General features: G+C 54.3%; 1 protein-coding gene across 1 annotated transcript in view; it reads left to right on the plus strand.

The window, feature by feature from the left end:
• CPSF1 (cleavage and polyadenylation specific factor 1) overlaps positions 1–21,247 on the plus strand; it is a 70,200-nt gene that overhangs the window by 41,644 nt on the left and 7,309 nt on the right. The window contains exons 2-10 of the mRNA XM_056552109.1: positions 4,572–4,716; positions 4,889–4,916; positions 7,271–7,404; positions 8,725–8,805; positions 12,170–12,321; positions 13,121–13,267; positions 14,828–14,967; positions 17,532–17,642; positions 20,931–21,024. Coding sequence (XP_056408084.1) covers positions 4,573–4,716; positions 4,889–4,916; positions 7,271–7,404; positions 8,725–8,805; positions 12,170–12,321; positions 13,121–13,267; positions 14,828–14,967; positions 17,532–17,642; positions 20,931–21,024 — 1,031 coding nt within the window. The 5' untranslated portion in view covers position 4,572. The remainder of the gene's footprint in view (positions 1–4,571; positions 4,717–4,888; positions 4,917–7,270; positions 7,405–8,724; positions 8,806–12,169; positions 12,322–13,120; positions 13,268–14,827; positions 14,968–17,531; positions 17,643–20,930; positions 21,025–21,247) is intronic.

Raw genomic sequence — 21,247 nt, forward strand, 5'->3', positions numbered from 1 at the left:
GCCCCTCCCCTCTCTGTGCTGTTTCCCTGCAGGATGTATGCTGTATACCGCCAGGCCCCTTCCCTCTCTGTGCTGTTTCCCTACAGGATGTATGCTGTATACCGCCAGGCCCCTCCCCTCTGATTGTGCTGTTTTCCCTGCAGGATGTATGCTGTATACCGCCAGGCCCCTCCCCTCTCTGATTGTGCTGTGTTTCCCTGCAGGATGTACGCTGTATACCGCCAGGCCCCTCCCCTCTCTGATTGTGCTGTGTTTCCCTGCAGGATGTACGCTGTATACCGCCAGGCCCCTCCCCTCTCTGTGCTGTTTCCCTGCAGGATGTATGCTGTATACCGCCAGGCCCCTCCCCTCTCTGATTGTACTGTTTCCCTGCAGGATGTACGCTGTATACCGCCAGGCCCCTCCCCTCTCTGTGCTGTGTTTTCCTGCAGGATGTATGCTGTATACCGCCAGGCCCCTCCCCTCTCTGTGCTGTGTTTCCCTGCAGGATGTACGCTGTATACCGCCAGGCCCCTCCCCTCTCTGTGCTGTGTTTCCCTGCAGAATGTACGCTGTATACCGCCAGGCCCCTCCCCTCTCTGTGCTGTGTTTCCCTGCAGGATGTATGCTGTATACCGCCAGGCCCCTCCCCTCTCTGTGCTGTTTTTCCCTGCAGGATGTACGCTGTATACCGCCAGGCCCCTCCCCTCTCTGATTGTACTGTTTCACTGCAGGATGTACGCTGTATACCGCCAGGCCCCTCCCCTCTCTGATTGTACTGTGTTTCCCTGCAGGATGTATGCTGTATACCGCCAGGCCCCTCACCTCTCTGTGCTGTGTTTCCCTGCAGGATGTATGCTGTATACCACCAGGCCCCTCCCCTCTCTGTGCTGTGTTTCCCTGCAGGATGTATGCTGTATACCACCAGGTCCCTCCCCTCTCTGTGCTGTGTTTCCCTGCAGGATGTATGCTGTATACCGCCAGGCCCCTCCCCTCTCTGTGCTGTGTTTCCCTGCAGGATGTATGCTGTATACCGCCAGGCCCCTCCCCTCTCTGTGCTGTGTTTCCCTGCAGGATGTATGCTGTATACCGCCAGGCCCCTCCCCTCTCTGTGCTGTGTTTCCCTACAGGATGTACACTGTATACCGCCAGGCCCCTCCCCTCTCTGATTGTTCTGTTTCCCTGCAGGATGTACGCTGTATACCGCCAGGCCCCTCCCCTCTCTGTGCTGTGTTTCCCTACAGGATGTATGCTGTATACCGCCAGGCCCCTCCCCTCTCTGATTGTTCTGTTTCCCTGCAGGATGTATGCTGTATACCGCCAGCCCCTCCCCTCTCTATGCTGTGTTTCCCTGCAGTATGTACGCTGTATACCGCCAGGCCCCTCCCCTCTCTGTGCTGTGTTTCCCTACAGGATGTATGCTGTATACCGCCAGGCCCCTCCCCTCTGTGCTGTGTTTCCCTGCAGGATGTACGCTGTATACCGCCAGGCCCCTCCCCTCTCTGTGCTGTGTTTTCCTGCAGGATGTATGCTGTATACCGCCAGGCCCCTCCCCTCTCTGATTGTGCTATGTTTCCCTGCAGGATGTACGCTGTATACCGCCAGGCCCCTCCCCTCTCTGTGCTGTGTTTTCCTGCAGGATGTACGCTGTATACCGCCAGGCCCCTCCCCTCTCTGTGCTGTGTTTCCCTGCAGGATGTATGCTGTATACCGCCAGGCCCCTCCCCTCTCTGATTGTGCTGTTTTCCCTGCAGGATGTATGCTGTATACCGCCAGGCCCCTCCCCTCTCTGATTGTACTGTTTCCCTGCAGGATGTACGCTGTATACCGCCAGGCCCCTCCCCTCTCTGATTGTGCTGTGTTTCCCTACAGGATGTATGCTGTATACCGCCAGGCCCCTCCCCTCTCTGTGCTGTGTTTCCCTGCAGGATGTACGCTGTATACCGCCAGGCCCCTCCCCTCTCTGTGCTGTGTTTTCCTGCAGGATGTATGCTGTATACCGCCAGGCCCCTCCCCTCTCTGATTGTACTGTTTCCCTGCAGGATGTACGCTGTATACCGCCAGGCCCCTCCCCTCTCTGTGCTGTGTTTTCCCTGCAGGATGTATGCTGTATACCGCCAGGCCCCTCCCCTCTCTGTGCTGTGTTTCCCTGCAGGATGTACGCTGTATACCGCCAGGCCCCTCCCCTCTCTGTGCTGTGTTTCCCTGCAGGATGTATGCTGTATACCGCCAGGCCCCTCCCCTCTCTGATTGTGCTGTGTTTCCCTACAGGATGTACGCTGTATACCGCCAGGCCCCTCCCCTCTCTGATTGTGCTTTGTTTCCCTACAGGATGTATGCTGTATACCGCCAGGCCCCTCCCCTCTCTGTGCTGTGTTTCCCTACAGGATGTATGCTGTATACCGCCAGGCCCCTCCCCTCTCTGTGCTGTGTTTCCCTACAGGATGTATGCTGTATACCGCCAGGCCCCTCCCCTCTCTGTGCTGTGTTTCCCTGCAGGATATATGCTGTATACCGCCAGGCCCCTCCCCTCTCTGATTGTACTGTTTCCCTGCAGGATGTATGCTGTATACCCCCAGGCTCCTCCCCTCTCTGATTGTACTGTTTCCCTGCATGATGTACGCTGTATACCCCCAGGCTCCTCCCCTCTCTGATTGTACTGTTTCCCTACAGGATGTATGCTGTATACCGCCAGGCCCCTCCCCTCTCTGTGCTGTGTTTCCCTGCAGGATGTACGCTGTATACCGCCAGGCCCCTCCCCTCTCTGTGCTGTTTCCCTGCAGGATGTATGCTGTATACCCCCAGGCCCCTCCCCTCTCTGTGCTGTGTTTCCCTGCAGGATGTATGCTGTATACCGCCAGGCCCCTCCCCTCTCTGTGCTGTGTTTCCCTACAGGATGTATGCTGTATACCGCCAGGCCCCTCCCCTCTCTGTGCTGTGTTTCCCTGCAGGATGTACGCTGTATACCGCCAGGCCCCTCCCCTCTCTGTGCTGTTTCCCTGCAGGATGTATGCTGTATACCGCCAGGCCCCTCCCCTCTCTGATTGTGCTGTGTTTCCCTACAGGATGTATGCTGTATACCGCCAGGCCCCTCCCCTCTCTGTGCTGTGTTTCCCTGCAGGATGTATGCTGTATACCGCCAGGCCCCTCCCCTCTCTGTGCTGTGTTTTCCTGCAGGATGTACGCTGTATACCGCCAGGCCCCTCCCCTCTCTGTGCTGTGTTTCCCTGCAGGATGTATGCTGTATACCGCCAGGCCCCTCCCCTCTCTGATTGTACTGTTTCCCTGCAGGATGTACGCTGTATACCGCCAGGCCCCTCCTCTCTGTGCTGTGTTTCCCTGCAGGATGTATGCTGTATACCGCCAGGCCCCTTCCCTCTCTGTGCTGTGTTTCCCTACAGGATGTATGCTGTATACCGCCAGGCCCCTCCCCTCTCTGATTGTGCTGTTTTCCCTGCAGGATGTATGCTGTATACCGCCAGGCCCCTCCCCTCTCTGATTGTACTGTTTCCCTGCAGGATGTACGCTGTATACCGCCAGGCCCCTCCCCTCTCTGTGCTGTGTTTCCCTGCAGGATGTATGCTGTATACCGCCAGGCCCCTCCCCTCTCTGATTGTACTGTTTCCCTGCAGGATGTACGCTGTATACTGCCAGGCCCCTCCCCTCTCTGTGCTGTGTTTCCCTGCAGGATGTATGCTGTATACCGCCAGGCCCCTCCTCTCTGTGCTGTGTTTCCCTACAGGATGTATGCTGTATACCGCCAGGCCCCTCCCCTCTCTGTGCTGTGTTTCCCTACAGGATGTATGCTGTATACCGCCAGGCCCCTCCCCTCTCTGATTGTACTGTTTCCCTGCAGGATGTACGCTGTATACTGCCAGGCCCCTCCCCTCTCTGTGCTGTGTTTCCCTACAGGATTTATGCTGTATACCGTCAGGCCCCTCCTCTCTGTGCTGTGTTTCCCTGCAGGATGTATGCTGTATACCGCCAGGCCCCTCCCCTCTCTGTGCTGTGTTTCCCTGCAGGATGTATGCTGTATACCGCCAGGCCCCTCCCCTCTCTGTGCTGTGTTTCCCTACAGGATGTACGCTGTATACCGCCAGGCCCCTCCCCTCTCTGATTGTACTGTTTCCCTACAGGATGTATGCTGTATACCGCCAGGCCCCTCCCCTCTCTGTGCTGTGTTTCTCTGCAGGATGTATGCTGTATACCGCCAGGCCCCTTCCCTCTCTGTGCTGTGTTTCCCTGCAGGATGTACACTGTATACCGCCAGGCCCCTCCCCTCTCTGTGCTGTGTTTCTCTGCAGGATGTATGCTGTATACCGCCAGGCCCCTCCCCTCTCTGTGCTGTGTTTCCCTGCAGGATGTACGCTGTATACCGCCAGGCCCCTCCCCTCTCTGTGCTGTGTTTCCCTGCAGGATGTACGCTGTATACCGCCAGGCCCCTCCCCTCTCTGATTGTGCTGTTTTTCCCTGCAGGATGTACGCTGTATACCGCCAGGCCCCTCCCCTCTCTGATTGTACTGTTTCCCTACAGGATGTATGCTGTATACCGCCAGGCCCCTCCCCTCTCTGATTGTACTGTTTCCCTGCAGGATGTACGCTGTATACCGCCAGGCCCATCCCCCCACCGGACTGGAGTTTTCCATGCACTGTAACTTCTTCTCTAATGCGGAGAAGAACCTTGTGGTGTCCGGCACGACTCAGCTGTACGTGTATCGTCTGAACCATGACGCCGAGGTTAGTGCCACCGCCATGTGTATGATGAAGAGGAGTCCATCTCCACCTCCCTTCCCCCCCCATCTTGTGTAAGTCGTCAGTGGGGAGAAGGTCATGTGACCTCTGAAGGCTCTTAGTCACATGATGGTCCCTGGTATAAGGCTCCGCCCTGACTTGTGCCTTTCTCTTGCAGAGCTCCAGCAAAGGGGAGAAAGGATCAGGTAAGAACCATTTCACAATTACATTGAGGTGATGTGAGGTGCTCATACATTGGAGGACGCGCACCTATGGATCACAATATGGTTCACTCCTCTGGTAGATATATACAATTAACCCTCAACACTGATGTAAAATAGAGACAATATCCAGTATATCCGTATATGAAGGTCACACCTGAGCCCGCACACCAACACCAAGGGACCTATCACTAACCTACCTGAGCCCGCACACCAACACCAAGGGACCTAACACTAACCTACCTGAGCCCGCACACCAACACCAAGGGACCTAACACTAACCCACCTGAGCCCGCACACCAACGCCAAGGGACCTAACACTAACCTACCTGAGCCCGCACACCAACACCAAGGGACCTAACACTAACCTAACTGAGCCCGCACACCAACGCCAAGGGACCTAACACTAACCTACCTGAGCCCGCACACCAACGCCAAGGGACCTAACACTAACCTACCTGAGCCCGCACACCAACACCAAGGGACCTATCACTAACCTACCTGAGCCCGCACACCAACACCAAGGGACCTAACACTAACCTACCTGAGCCCGCACACCAACACCAAGGGACCTAACACTAACCTACCTGAGCCCGCACACCAACGCCAAGGGACCTAACACTAACCTACCTGAGCCCGCACACCAACACCAAGGGACCTATCACTAACCTACCTGAGCCCGCACACCAACACCAAGGGACCTAACACTAACCTACCTGAGCCTGCACACCAACACCAAGGGACCTAACACTAACCTACCTGAGCCCGCACACCAACGCCAAGGGACCTAACACTAACCTACCTGAGCCCGCACACCAACACCAAGGGACCTAACACTAACCTACCTGAGCCTGCACACCAACACCAAGGGACCTAACACTAACCTACCTGAGCCCGCACACCAACGCCAAGGGACCTAACACTAACCTACCTGAGCCCGCACACCTACACCAAGGGACCGAACACTCACCCACCTGAGCCCGCACACCAACACCAAGGGACCTAACACTAACCTACCTGAGCCCGCACACCAACACCAAGGGACCTAACACTAACCTACCTGAGCCCGCACACCAACACCAAGGGACCTATCACTAACCTACCTGAGCCCGCACACCAACACCAAGGGACCTATCACTAACCTACCTGAGCCCGCACACCAACACCAAGGGACCTAACACTAACCTACCTGAGCCCGCACACCAACGCCAAGGGACCTAACACTAACCTACCTGAGCCCGCACACCAACGCAAAGGGACCCAACACTAACCTACCTGAGCCCATACACCAACACCAAGGGACCTATCACTAACCTACCTGAGCCCGCACACCAACACCAAGGGACCTAACACTAACCTACTTGAGCTCGCACACCAACGCCAAGGGACCTATCACTAACCTACCTGAGCCCACACACCAAAACCAAGGGACCTAACACTAACCTACCTGAGCCTGCACACCAACGCCAAGGGACCTATCACTAACCTACCTGAGCCCGCACACCAACACCAAGGGACCTATCACTAACCTACCTGAGCCTGCACACCAACACCAAGGGACCTATCACTAACCTACCTGAGCCTGCACACCAACACCAAGGGACCTATCACTAACCTACCTGAGCCTGCACACCAACACCAAGGGACCTAACACTAACCTACCTGAGCCTGCACACCAACGCCAAGGGACCTATCACTAACCTACCTGGCCAGATACATAAAACCAGGAACCAAATGACAGCAGCCTTAGGTCCCCAGTTATCTCCAGTGTGAACTGAGCACATATAATGGGAGGGGGACAGGATACAAGCCCCTCCCTGGTTGGTTCACATATAGCTGGCCTCACAGGTGAGATATTAATGCTACCAAATAAGATAAAAGGGGCATTAGTATAAGCCTAAGCAAAGAAAACGGCTAATATATACATGATCGTAGTTATAGCGGGGAAACTCTCAACCCCAAGTGCAGCTGAGCACCTTCACTGCGGCGGAGATCCTGCACTTGTCATCCATTGCTATGGACGATCCCCAGCAAAAAAATGCATCCAATGGAGGATGCCTGCAAACAGTCACAGGTGCCACGGTCACAGGTCCCCCCGTCCCCCCCCCCCAGGTCCCCGTCCCCCCCCACGGTCACAGGTCCCCGTCCCCCCCCCCACGGTCACAGGTCCCCCCCCCCCCCCCACACGGTCACAGGTACCACGGTCACAGGTCCCCCCCCCCCCCCACGGTCACAGGTCCCCCCCCACGGTCACAGGTCCCACAGTAAAACAGTTTCACCTACAGCGCAGGTTCTGCCCCAGAGGCCCCTCCTCACCACATGTCCACTTCTCTCCACAGATGGAAAGGGCCACAAGGAGAAGCTGGAGCTCATGGCGTCCTTCTCTTTTTTCGGTAACGTCATGTCTATGGCGAGCGTTCAGCTTGCGGGAGCCAAGAGAGACGCCTTGTTACTCAGCTTCAATGATGCCAAGGTGAAATTGTGCTGGAGATGGGCATTAGTCCATCTGAGGAGCCCCCCCTCTTCTCCTCGGCCCCCTGGGGCTCTCCTCTTCCTCCTCCCAGTCCCCTGGGGCTCTCCTCTTCCTCCTCCCAGTCCCCTGGGGCTCTCCTCTTCCTCCTCCCAGTCCCCTGTCGCTCTCCTCTTCCTCCTCACCCAAGTCCCCTGTCGCTCTCCTCCTCCTCCTCACCCCAGTCCCCTGTCGCTCTCCTCCTCCTCCTCCTCACCCCAGTCCCCTGTCGCTCTCCTCCTCCTCCTCACCCCAGTCCCCTGTCGCTCTCCTCCTCCTCCTCACCCCAGTCCCCTGTCGCTCTCCTCCTCCTCCTCACCCCAGTCCCCTGTCGCTCTCCTCCTCCTCCTCACCCCAGTCCCCTGTCGCTCTCCTCCTCCTCCTCACCCCAGTCCCCTGTCGCTCTCCTCCTCCTCCTCACCCCAGTCCCCTGTCGCTCTCCTCCTCCTCCTCACCCCAGTCCCCTGTCGCTCTCCTCCTCCTCCTCACCCCAGTCCCCTGTCGCTCTCCTCCTCCTCCTCACCCCAGTCCCCTGTCGCTCTCCTCCTCCTCCTCACCCCAGTCCCCTGTCGCTCTCCTCCTCCTCCTCACCCCAGTCCCCTGTCGCTCTCCTCCTCCTCCTCACCCCAGTCCCCTGTCGCTCTCCTCCTCCTCCTCACCCCAGTCCCCTGTCGCTCTCCTCCTCCTCCTCACCCCAGTCCCCTGTCGCTCTCCTCCTCCTCCTCACCCCAGTCCCCTGTCGCTCTCCTCCTCCTCCTCACCCCAGTCCCCTGTCGCTCTCCTCCTCCTCCTCACCCCAGTCCCCTGTCGCTCTCCTCCTCCTCCTCACCCCAGTCCCCTGTCGCTCTCCTCCTCCTCCTCCTCATCCCAGTCCCCTGTCGCTCTCCTCCTCCTCCTCACCCCAGTCCCCTGTCGCTCTCCTCTTCCTCCTCACCCCAGTCCCCTGTCGCTCTCCTCCTCCTCCTCACCCCAGTCCCCTGTCGCTCTCCTCTTCCTCCTCACCCCAGTCCCCTGTCGCTCTCCTCTTCCTCCTCACCCCAGTCCCCTGTCGCTCTCCTCTTCCTCCTCACCCCAGTCCCCTGTCGCTCTCCTCTTCCTCCTCACCCCTGTCGCTCTCCTCTTCCTCCTCACCCCTGTCGCTCTCCTCTTCCTCCTCGCCCCAGTCCCCTGTCGCTCTCCTCTTCCTCCTCGCCCCTGTCGCTCTCCTCTTCCTCCTCACCCCAGTCCCCTGGCGCTCCACCCGGCCCTCTGTCACTCTCCTCCTCACCTCTGTTCTCTCCCCAGCTCTCTGTGGTGGAGTACGATCCGGACACCCATGACCTGAAGACATTGTCCCTTCATTACTTTGAGGAGCCGGAGCTGCGGGTAATGATAAAGATAGAAACCGGGAGATCAGAGGGCACTGTACATGTAATGGGGATCACACCGGGGGATCAGAGGGCACTGTACATGTAATGGGGATCACACCGGGGGATCAGAGGACACTGTACATGTAATGGGGATCACACCGGGGGATCAGAGGGCACTGTACATGTAATGGGGATCACATCGGGGATCAGAGGACACTGTACATGTAATGGGGATCACACCGGGGATCAGAGGACACTGTACATGTAATGGGATCACACCGGGGGATCAGAGGGCACTGTACATGTAATGGGGATCACACCGGGGGATCAGAGGGCACTGTACATGTAATGGGGATCACACCGGGGGATCAGAGGGCACTGTACATGTAATGGGGATCACACCGGGGATCAGAGGGCACTGTACATGTAATGGGGATCACACCGGGGATCAGAGGGCACTGTACATGTAATGGGGATCACACCGGGGATCAGAGGGCACTGTACATGTAATGGGGATCACACCGGGGATCAGAGGGCACTGTACATGTAATGGGGATCACACCGGGGGATCAGAGGGCACTGTACATGTAATGGGGATCACACCGGGGATCAGAGGGCACTGTACATGTAATGGGATCACACCGGGGATCAGAGGGCACTGTACATGTAATGGGGATCACACCGGGGATCAGAGGGCACTGTACATGTAATGGGGATCACATCGGGGATCAGAGGACACTGTACATGTAATGGGGATCACACCGGGGGATCAGAGGGCACTGTACATGTAATGGGGATCACATCGGGGATCAGAGGACACTGTACATGTAATGGGGATCACACCGGGGATCAGAGGACACTGTACATGTAATGGGATCACACCGGGGGATCAGAGGGCACTGTACATGTAATGGGGATCACACCGGGGGATCAGAGGGCACTGTACATGTAATGGGGATCACACCGGGGGATCAGAGGGCACTGTACATGTAATGGGGATCACACCGGGGATCAGAGGGCACTGTACATGTAATGGGGATCACACCGGGGATCAGAGGGCACTGTACATGTAATGGGGATCACACCGGGGATCAGAGGGCACTGTACATGTAATGGGGATCACACCGGGGATCAGAGGGCACTGTACATGTAATGGGGATCACACCGGGGGATCAGAGGGCACTGTACATGTAATGGGGATCACACCGGGGATCAGAGGGCACTGTACATGTAATGGGGATCACACCGGGGATCAGAGGGCACTGTACATGTAATGGGGATCACATCGGGGATCAGAGGACACTGTACATGTAATGGGGATCACACCGGGGATCAGAGGGCACTGTACATGTAATGGGGATCACACCGGGGGATCAGAGGGCACTGTACATGTAATGGGGATCACACCGGGGGATCAGAGGGCACTGTACATGTAATGGGGATCACACCGGGGATCAGAGGGCACTGTACATGTAATGGGGATCACACCGGGGATCAGAGGGCACTGTACATGTAATGGGGATCACACCGGGGATCAGAGGGCACTGTACATGTAATGGGGATCACACCGGGGATCAGAGGGCACTGTACATGTAATGGGGATCACACCGGAGATCAGAGGGCACTGTACATGTAATGGGGATCACACCGGGGGATCAGAGGGCACTGTACATGTAATGGGGATCACACCGGGGGATCAGAGGGCACTGTACATGTAATGGGATCACACCGGGGATCAGAGGGCACTGTACATGTAATGGGATCACACCGGGGATCAGAGGGCACTGTACATGTAATGGGGATCACACCGGGGGATCAGAGGGTTCTGTACAAAGACTAGGGGGTCAGAGGGTCCTGTACACGGACTAGGGGGTCAGAGGGTCCTGTACACGGACTAGAGGGTCAGAGGGTCCTGTACACAGACTAGGGGGGGTCAGAGGGTCCTGTACACGGACTAGAGGGTCAGAGGGTCCTGTACACAGACTAGGGGGGGGTCAGAGGGTCCTGTACACGGACTAGGGGGGTCAGAGGGTCCTGTACACGGACTAGGGGGTCAGAGGGTCCTGTACACGGACTAGGGGGTCAGAGGGTCCTGTACACGGACTAGGGGGTCAGAGGGTCCTGTACACGGACTAGGGGGTCAGAGGGTCCTGTACACGGACTAGGGGGGTCAGAGGGTCCTGTACACGGACTAGGGGGGGTCAGAGGGTCCTGTACACAGACTAGGGGGGGTCAGAGGGTCCTGTACACAGACTAGGGGGGGGGGGGGTCAGAGGGTCCTGTACACGGACTAGGGGGGGTCAGAGGGTCCTGTACACAGACTAGGGGGGGTCAGAGGGTCCTGTACACAGACTAGGGGGGGGGGGTCAGAGGGTCCTGTACACAGACTGGGGGGGGGGTCAGAGGGTCCTGTACACAGACTAGGGGGGGGTCAGAGGGTCCTGTACACGGACTAGGGGGCTCAGAGGGTCCTGTACACGGACTAGGGGGGGTCAGAGGGTCCTGTACACGGACTAGGGGGGGGTCAGAGGGTCCTGTACACGGACTAGGGGGGGTCAGAGGGTCCTGTACACGGACTAGGGGGGGGTCAGAGGGTCCTGTACACGGACTAGGGGGGGGTCAGAGGGTCCTGTACACCGACTAGGGGGGGGTCAGAGGGTCCTGCACACGGACTAGGGGGGGTCAGAGGGTCCTGTACACGGACTAGGGGGGGTCAGAGGGTCCTGTACACGGACTAGGGGGGGTCAGAGGGTCCTGTACACGGACTAGGGGGGGTCAGAGGGTCCTGTACACGGACTAGGGGGGGTCAGAGGGTCCTGTACACGGACTAGGGGGGGTCAGAGGGTCCTGTACACGGACTAGGGGGGGTCAGAGGGTCCTGTACACAGACTAGGGGGGGTCAGAGGGTCCTGTACACAGACTAGGGGGGGTCAGAGGGTCCTGTACACAGACTAGGGGGAGTCAGAGGGTCCTGTACACAGACTAGAGGGTCAGAGGGTCCTGTACACAGACTAGGGGGGGTCAGAGGGTCCTGTACACAGACTAGGGGGGGTCAGAGGGTCCTGTACACAGACTAGGGGGGGTCAGAGGGTCCTGTACACAGACTAGGGGGAGTCAGAGGGTCCTGTACACAGACTAGAGGGTCAGAGGGTCCTGTACACGGACTAGGGGGGGTCAGAGGGTCCTGTACACGGACTAGGGGGGGTCAGAGGGTCCTGTACACAGACTAGGGGGGGTCAGAGGGTCCTGTACACAGACTAGGGGGGGTCAGAGGGTCCTGTACACGGACTAGGGGGGGTCAGAGGGTCCTGTACACGGTTCTGATATAATTTGCGGCTCATTGCTGTATCATGTGACTACGATTCTTTTCCCTCTTACAGGACGGTTTTGTGTATAACGTTCACATCCCCAAGGTGCGTGTGGACCCCAGCGGGCGCTGCGCGGTGATGCTGATATACGGCACCAGGCTGGTTGTGTTACCCTTCCGGAGAGACACCCTGGCAGAGGAGCATGATGGGCAAATGGCCGAGGGGTAGGTGGTGGGGGCCCTACTTACAGTATGATCCCTGTGTGTAGTGGGGGCCCCTCCTTATACTGTATGATCCCTGTGTGTAGTGGGGGCCCCTCCTTATACTGTATGATCCCTGTGTGTAGTGGGGGCCCCTCCTTATACTGTATGATCCCCTGTGTGTAGTGGGGGCCCCTCCTTATACTGTATGATCCCCTGTGTGTAGTGGGGGGGCCCCTCCTTATACTGTATGATCCCCTGTGTGTAGTGGGGGCCCCTCCTTATACTGTATGATCCCCTGTGTGTAGTGGGGGCCCCTCTTTACAGTGTATGATCCCCTGTGTGTAGTGGGGGCCCCTCCTTATACTGTATGATCCCCTGTGTGTAGTGGGGGCCCCTCCTTATACTGTATGATCCCTGTGTGTAGTGGGGGCCCCTCCTTATACTGTATGACCCCTGTGTGTAGTGGGGGCCCCTCCTTATACTGTATGATCCCTGTGTGTAGTGGGGGCCCCTCCTTATACTGTATGATCCCCTGTGTGTAGTGGGGGCCCCTCCTTATACTGTATGATCCCCTGTGTGTAGTGGGGGGCCCCTCCTTATACAGTATGATCCCCTGTGTGTAGTGGGGGGCCCCTCCTTATACAGTATGATCCCTGTGTGTAGTGGGGGCCCCTCCTGATACTGTATGATCCCCTGTGTGTAGTGGGGGCCCCTCCTTATATTGTGTGTAGTGGAGGCCCCTCCTTATACTGTGTGATGTATTGTGGGGCCCCTCATGGTATTGGGGGGCCCCCATATGACTCCGGTGTGCTCCTCGTAGGCAGAAGTCCAGCTTCCTCCCCAGTTACATCATTGATGTCCGTGAACTGGATGAGAAGCTGCTGAACATTATAGACATGCAATTCCTGCACGGCTACTACGAGCCCACCCTGCTCATCCTGTACGAGCCCAACCAGACCTGGCCCGGGTATGTGATAGATGTATATATGGGGGGGGGGGGAGGTGATATATGGGGTGGGTAATATGTGAAGGGGCGGAGCTCTCCCTATACTGATCTGATCATGTGTCTCTGTAGTCGGGTGGCGGTGATATATATATTATATGGGGAGGTGATATAGATATGGGGCGGGAGGTGATATATTGGGAGGTGTCGGTGATATATGGGGTGGGTAATATGTGAAGGGGCGGAGCTCTCCCTATACTGATCTGATCATGTGTCTCTGTAGTCGGGTGGCGGTGATATATATATTATATGGGGAGGTGATATAGATATGGGGCGGGAGGTGATATATTGGGAGGTGTCGGTGATATATGGGGTGGGTAATATGTGAAGGGGCGGAGCTCTCCCTATACTGATCTGATCATGTGTCTCTGTAGTCGGGTGGCGGTGATATATATATTATATGGGGAGGTGATATAGATATGGGGCGGGAGGTGATATATTGGGAGGTGTCGGTGATATATGGGGTGGGTAATATGTGAAGGGGCGGAGCTCTCCCTATACTGATCTGATCATGCGTCTCTGTAGTTGGGTGGCGGTGATATATATATAGGGGAGGGGAGGTGTTATAGATATGGGGCGGGAGGTGATATATTGGGAGGTGTCGGTGATATATGGGGTGGGTAATATGTGAAGGGGCGGAGCTCTCCCTGTACTGATCTGATCATGTGTCTCTGTAGTCGGGTGGCGGTGATATATATATTATATGGGGAGGTGATATAGATATGGGGCGGGAGGTGTCGGTGATATATGGGGTGGGTAATATGTGAAGGGGCGGAGCTCTCCCTGTACTGATCTGATCATGTGTCTCTGTAGTCGGGTGGCGGTGATATATATATTATATGGGGAGGTGATATAGATATGGGGCGGGAGGTGATATATTGGGAGGTGTCGGTGATATATGGGGTGGGTAATATGTGAAGGGGCGGAGCTCTCCCTGTACTGATCTGATCATGTGTCTCTGTAGTCGGGTGGCGGTGATATATATATTATATGGGGAGGTGATATAGATATGGGGCGGGAGGTGTCGGTGATATATGGGGTGGGTAATATGTGAAGGGGCGGAGCTCTCCCTGTACTGATCTGATCATGTGTCTCTGTAGTCGGGTGGCGGTGATATATATATTATATGGGGAGGTGATATAGATATGGGGCGGGAGGTGATATATTGGGAGGTGTCGGTGATATATGGGGTGGGTAATATGTGAAGGGGCGGAGCTCTCCCTGTACTGATCTGATCATGTGTCTCTGTAGTCGGGTGGCGGTGATATATATATTATATGGGGAGGTGATATAGATATGGGGCGGGAGGTGTCGGTGATATATGGGGTGGGTAATATGTGAAGGGGCGGAGCTCTCCCTGTACTGATCTGATCATGTGTCTCTGTAGTCGGGTGGCGGTGATATATATATTATATGGGGAGGTGATATAGATATGGGGCGGGAGGTGTCGGTGATATATGGGGTGGGTAATATGTGAAGGGGGCGGAGCTCTCCCTGTACTGATCTGATCATGTGTCTCTGTAGTCGGGTGGCGGTACGTCAGGACACCTGCAGTATTGTCGCCATCTCACTGAACATCTTGCAGAAGGTTCATCCGGTCATCTGGTCACTGTCCAGCCTGCCCTATGACTGCACCCAGGCCCTGGCGGTGCCCAAGCCTATTGGTGAGTAAGCCTTCGCCCAATGAAGGTAAAATACCACTGCCCTGCCGCCTGCCACTCGGCCTCCTGGGTTGGCTCAGCTGGATCGGTAGAGTTATGGCCGTGACCTAAAACTCCCTGCAGGGTAGGGAAGGGGCCAGCGTGTATGGTCCGGCCAGTTATGGTTGGAGTTAGTAGGGTCACAGGTTTGTTCCTTCTCTCCTCCCCTCCCTCTCCTGTCTCATCAGTGCACCTCTCTCTCCTCCTCTCCCTCACCTGTCTCATCAGTGCACCTCTCTCTCCTCCTCTCCCTCACCTGTCTCATCAGTACACCTCTCCTGTCTCATCAGTGCACCTCTCTCTCCTCCTCTCCCTCACCTGTCTCATCAGTACACCTCTCTCCTCCCCTCCCTCTCCTGTCTCATCAGTGCACCTCTCTCCTCCTCTCCCTCTCCTGTCTCATCAGTGCACCTCTCTCTCCTCCTCTCCCGTCTCATCAGTGCACCTCTCTCCTCCTCTCCCGTCTCATCAGTGCACCTCTCTCCTCCCCTCCCTCTCCTGTCTCATCAGTGCACCTCTCTCCTCCTCTCCCTCACCTGTCTCATCAGTACACCTCTCTCCTCCCCTCCCTCTCCTGTCTCATCAGTGCACCTCTCTCCTCCTCTCCCTCTCCTGTCTCATCAGTGCACCTCTCTCCTCCTCTCCCTCTCCTGTCTCATCAGTGCACCTCTCTCTCCTCCTCTCCCTCACCTGTCTCATCAGTACACCTCTCCTGTCTCATCAGTGCACCTCTCTCTCCTCCTCTCCCTCACCTGTCTCATCAGTACACCTCTCTCCTCCCCTCCCTCTCCTGTCTCATCAGTGCACCTCTCTCCTCCTCTCCCTCTCCTGTCTCATCAGTGCACCTCTCTCTCCTCCTCTCCCGTCTCATCAGTGCACCTCTCTCCTCCTCTCCCGTCTCATCAGTGCACCTCTCTCCTCCCCTCCCTCTCCTGTCTCATCAGTGCACCTCTCTCCTCCTCTCCCTCACCTGTCTCATCAGTACACCTCTCTCCTCCCCTCCCTCTCCTGTCTCATCAGTGCACCTCTCTCCTCCTCTCCCTCTCCTGTCTCATCAGTGCACCTCTCTCTCCTCCTCTCCCTCACCTGTCTCATCAGTGCACCTCTCTCCTCCTCTCCTGTCTCATCAGTGCACCTCTCTCTCCTCCTCTCCCGTCTCATCAGTGCACCTCTCTCTCCTCCCCTCCCTCTCCCTTCTCATCAGTACACCTCTCTCTCCTCCTCTCCCTCACCTGTCTCATCAGTGCACCTCTCTCCTCCTCTCCCTCTCCTGTCTCATCAGTGCACCTCTCTCTCCTCCTCTCCCGTCTCATCAGTGCACCTCTCTCCTCCTCTCCCTCTCCTGTCTCATCAGTGCACCTCTCTCTCCTCCTCTCCCGTCTCATCAGTACACCTCTCTCTCTCCTCCTCTCCCGTCTCATCAGTACACCTCTCTCTCTCCTCCCTCTCCCGTCTCATCAGTACACCTCTCTCTCCTCCCTCTCCCGTCTCATCAGTGCACCTCTCTCTCTCCTCCTCTCCTGTCTCATCAGTACACCTCTCTCTCTCCTCCTCTCCCGTCTCATCCGTACACCTCTCTCTCTCCTCCTCTCCCGTCTCATCCGTACACCTCTCTCTCTCCTCCTCTCCCGTCTCATCCGTACACCTCTCTCTCTCCTCCTCTCCCGTCTCATCAGTACACCTCTCTCTCTCCTCCTCTCCCGTCTCATCAGTACACCTCTCTCTCTCCTCCTCTCCCGTCTCATCAGTACACCTCTCTCTCTCCTCCTCTCCCGTCTCATCAGTACACCTCTCTCTCTCCTCCTCTCCCGTCTCATCAGTACACCTCTCTCTCCTCCTCTCCTGTCTCATCAGTACACCTCTCTCTCTCCTCCTCTCCCGTCTCATCAGTACACCTCTCTCTCTCCTCCTCTCCCGTCTCATCAGTACACCTCTCTCTCTCCTCCCTCTCCCGTCTCATCAGTACACCTCTCTCTCTCCTCCTCTCCCGTCTCATCAGTACACCTCTCTCTCTCCTCCTCTCCTGTCTCATCAGTACACCTCTCTCTCTCCTCCTCTCCCGTCTCATCAGTACACCTCTCTCTCTCCTCCTCTCCCGTCTCATCAGTACACCTCTCTCTCTCCTCCTCTCCCGTCTCATCAGTACACCTCTCTCTCTCCTCCTCTCCCGTCTCATCAGTACACCTCTCTCTCCTCCCTCTCCCGTCTCATCAGTACACCTCTCTCTCCTCCCTCTCCCGTCTCATCAGTGCACCTCTCTCTCTCCTCCTCTCCCGTCTCATCAGTACACCTCTCTCTCTCCTCCCTCTCCCGTCTCATCAGTACACCTCTCTCTCTCCTCCTCTCCCGTCTCATCAGTACACCTCTCTCTCTCCTCCTCTCCCGTCTCATCAGTACACCTCTCTCTCTCCTCCCTCTCCCGTCTCATCAGTACACCTCTCTCTCTCCTCCCTCTCCCGTCTCATCAGTACACCTCTCTCTCTCCTCCTCTCCCGTCTCATCAGTGCACCTCTCTCTCTCTTCTGCAGGAGGCGTTGTCATCTTTGCCGTGAACTCACTGCTTTATCTCAACCAGAGCGTTCCTCCGTATGGAGTTTCCCTTAATAGTCTGACAAATGGGACGACCTCCTTCCCTCTAAGTAAGTAAGGACAGTGTGATGTCATCCTGATCACACTGTATATATAGGTCTGTGATGTCATCCTGATCACACTATATATATATAGGTCAGTGATGTCCTCCTGATCACACTGTATATATAGGTCAGTGATGTCCTCCTGATCACACTGTATATATAGGTCTGTGATGTCATCCTGATCACACTATATAGGTCTGTGATGTCATCCTGATCACACTATATAGGTCTGTGATGTCATCCTGATCACACTGTATATATAGGTCTGTGATGTCATCCTGATCACACTATATAGGTCTGTGATGTCATCCTGATCACACTGTATATAGAGGTCAGTGATGTCATCCTGATCGCACTGTATATATAGGTCAGTGATGTCATCCTGATCGCACTGTATATATAGGTCTGTGATGGCATCCTGATCACACTGTATATAGAGGTCAGTGATGTCCTCCTGATCACACTGTATATATAGGTCTGTGATGTCATCCTGATCACACTATATAGGTCTGTGATGTCATCCTGATCACACTGTATATATAGGTCTGTGATGTCATCCTGATCACACTGTATATATAGGTCAGTGATGTCCTCCTGATCACACTGTATATATAGGTCTGTGATGTCATCCTGATCACACTATATAGGTCTGTGATGTCATCCTGATCGCACTGTATATATAGGTCTGTGATGTCATCCTGATCACACTGTATATATAGGTCAGTGATGGCATCCTGATCGCACTGTATATATAGGTCTGTGATGTCATCCTGATCACACTGTATATATAGGTCTGTGATGTCATCCTGATCACACTATATAGGTCTGTGATGTCATCCTGATCACACTATATAGGTCTGTGATGTCATCCTGATCACACTATATAGGTCTGTGATGTCATCCTGATCACACTGTATAGGTCTGTGATGTCATCCTGATCACACTATATATATATATATATATATATAGGTCTGTGATGTCATCCTGATCACACTGTATATATAGGTCTGTGATGTCATCCTGATCACACTATATAGGTCTGTGATGTCATCCTGATCGCACTATATAGGTCTGTGATGTCATCCTGATCACACTATATAGGTCTGTGATGTCATCCTGATCACACTGTATATAGAGGTCTGTGATGTCATCCTGATCACACTATATAGGTCTGTGATGTCATCCTGATCACACTGTATATATATAGGTCTGTGATGTCATCCTGATCACACTGTATATATATAGGTCTGTGATGTCATCCTGATCACACTGTATATATATATAGGTCTGTGATGTCATCCTGATCACACTGTATATATAGGTCTGTGATGTCATCCTGATCACACTGTATATATAGGTCTGTGATGTCATCCTGATCGCACTGTATATAGAGGTCTGTGATGGCATCCTGATCGCACTGTATATATAGGTCTGTGATGTCATCCTGATCACACTATATAGGTCTGTGATGTCATCCTGATCACACTGTATATATAGGTCTGTGATGTCATCCTGATCACACTATATAGGTCTGTGATGTCATCCTGATCACACTGTATATATAGGTCAGTGATGTCCTCCGATCACACTGTATATATAGGTCTGTGATGTCATCCTGATCGCACTGTATATAGAGGTCTGTGATGTCATCCTGATCACACTATATAGGTCTGTGATGTCATCCTGATCGCACTGTATATAGAGGTCTGTGATGTCATCCTGATCACACTATATAGGTCTGTGATGTCATCCTGATCGCACTGTGTATATAGGTCTGTGATGTCATCCTGATCACACTGTATATATAGGTCTGTGATGTCATCCTGATCACACTGTATATATAGGTCTGTGATGTCATCCTGATCACACTGTATATATAGGTCTGTGATGTCATCCTGATCACACTGTATATATAGGTCAGTGATGTCCTCCTGATCACACTATATAGGTCTGTGATGTCATCCTGATCACACTATATAGGTCTGTGATGTCATCCTGATCACACTATATAGGTCTGTGATGTCATCCTGATCACACTATATAGGTCTGTGATGTCATCCTGATCACACTGTATATATAGGTCTGTGATGTCATCCTGATCACACTGTATAGGTCTGTGATTTCATCCTGATCACACTGTATATATAGGTCTGTGATGTCATCCTGATCACACTATATAGGTCTGTGATGTCATCCTGATCACACTGTATATATAGGTCTGTGATGTCATCCTGATCACACTGTATATATAGGTCTGTGATTTCATCCTGATCACACTGTATATAGAGGTCTGTGATGGCATCCTGATCGCACTGTATATAGAGGTCTGTGATGTCATCCTGATCGCACTGTATATAGAGGTCTGTGATGGCATCCTGATCGCACTGTATATAGAGGTCTGTGATGGCATCCTGATCGCACTGTAAATAGAGGTCTGTGATGGCATCCTGATCGCACTGTATATAGAGGTCTGTGATGGCATCCTGATCGCACTGTATATAGAGGTCTGTGATGGCATCCTGATCGCACTGTATATAGAGGTCTGTGATGGCATCCTGATCGCACTGTATATAGAGGTCTGTGATGGCATCCTGATCGCACTGTATATAGAGGTCTGTGATGGCATCCTGATCACACTGTATATATAGGTCTGTGATGTCATCCTGATCACACTGTATATATAGGTCTGTGATGTCATCCTGATCACACTGTATATAGAGGTCTGTGATGTCATCCTGATCACACTATATAGGTCTGTGATGTCATCCTGATCACACTGTATATAGAGGTCAGTGATGTCATCCTGATCGCACTGTATATATAGGTCTGTGATGGCATCCTGATCACACTGTATATAGAGGTCTGTGATGGCATCCTGATCGCACTGTATATAGAGGTCTGTGATGTCATCCTGATCGCACTGTATATAGAGGTCTGTGATGGCATCCTGATCGCACTGTATATAGAGGTCTGTGATGTCATCCTGATCGCACTGTATATAGAGGTCTGTGATGTCATCCTGATCACACTGTATATAGAGGTCTGTGATGTCATCCTGATCACACTGTATATAGAGGTCTGTGATGGCATCCTGATCGCACTGTATATAGAGGTCTGTGATGTCATCCTGATCGCACTGTATATAGAGGTCTGTGATGTCATCCTGATCGCACTGTATATAGAGGTCTGTGATGGCATCCTGATCACACTGTATATAGAGGTCTGTGATGTCATCCTGATCGCACTGCTGTCGTCCTTTAGTTTATTGGTGTTTTTAACGTTTTTTGCGCACAGAGCCTCAGGACGGCGTCCGGATCTCTTTGGATTGTTCTCAGGCAACGTTCATTTCCTATGACAAGATGGTGATTTCACTGAAGGGCGGTGAGATGTGAGTGCAGGTATTGGGGGGGGGGGACGTCATGCTGTAAATGTCGGCTGTCGCCGGCCGCTCACCGGTTATGCACGGTTTCCTATGGAGACTCCTGTATATTTGTGCAGCAGAGCTGTGTATGTCACTACAAGCCTCACTCCATTTCATGCATGCATTTCCCCAGGGTATGTCCTGTTTTGGGGGGTGTTACTGATTGCAGCGTGATGTAATGGTGTCTCCT

This window comes from Hyla sarda, unplaced genomic scaffold (assembly GCF_029499605.1).
Source record: "Hyla sarda isolate aHylSar1 unplaced genomic scaffold, aHylSar1.hap1 scaffold_1381, whole genome shotgun sequence".
Taxonomy (NCBI): Eukaryota; Metazoa; Chordata; class Amphibia; order Anura; family Hylidae; genus Hyla; species Hyla sarda.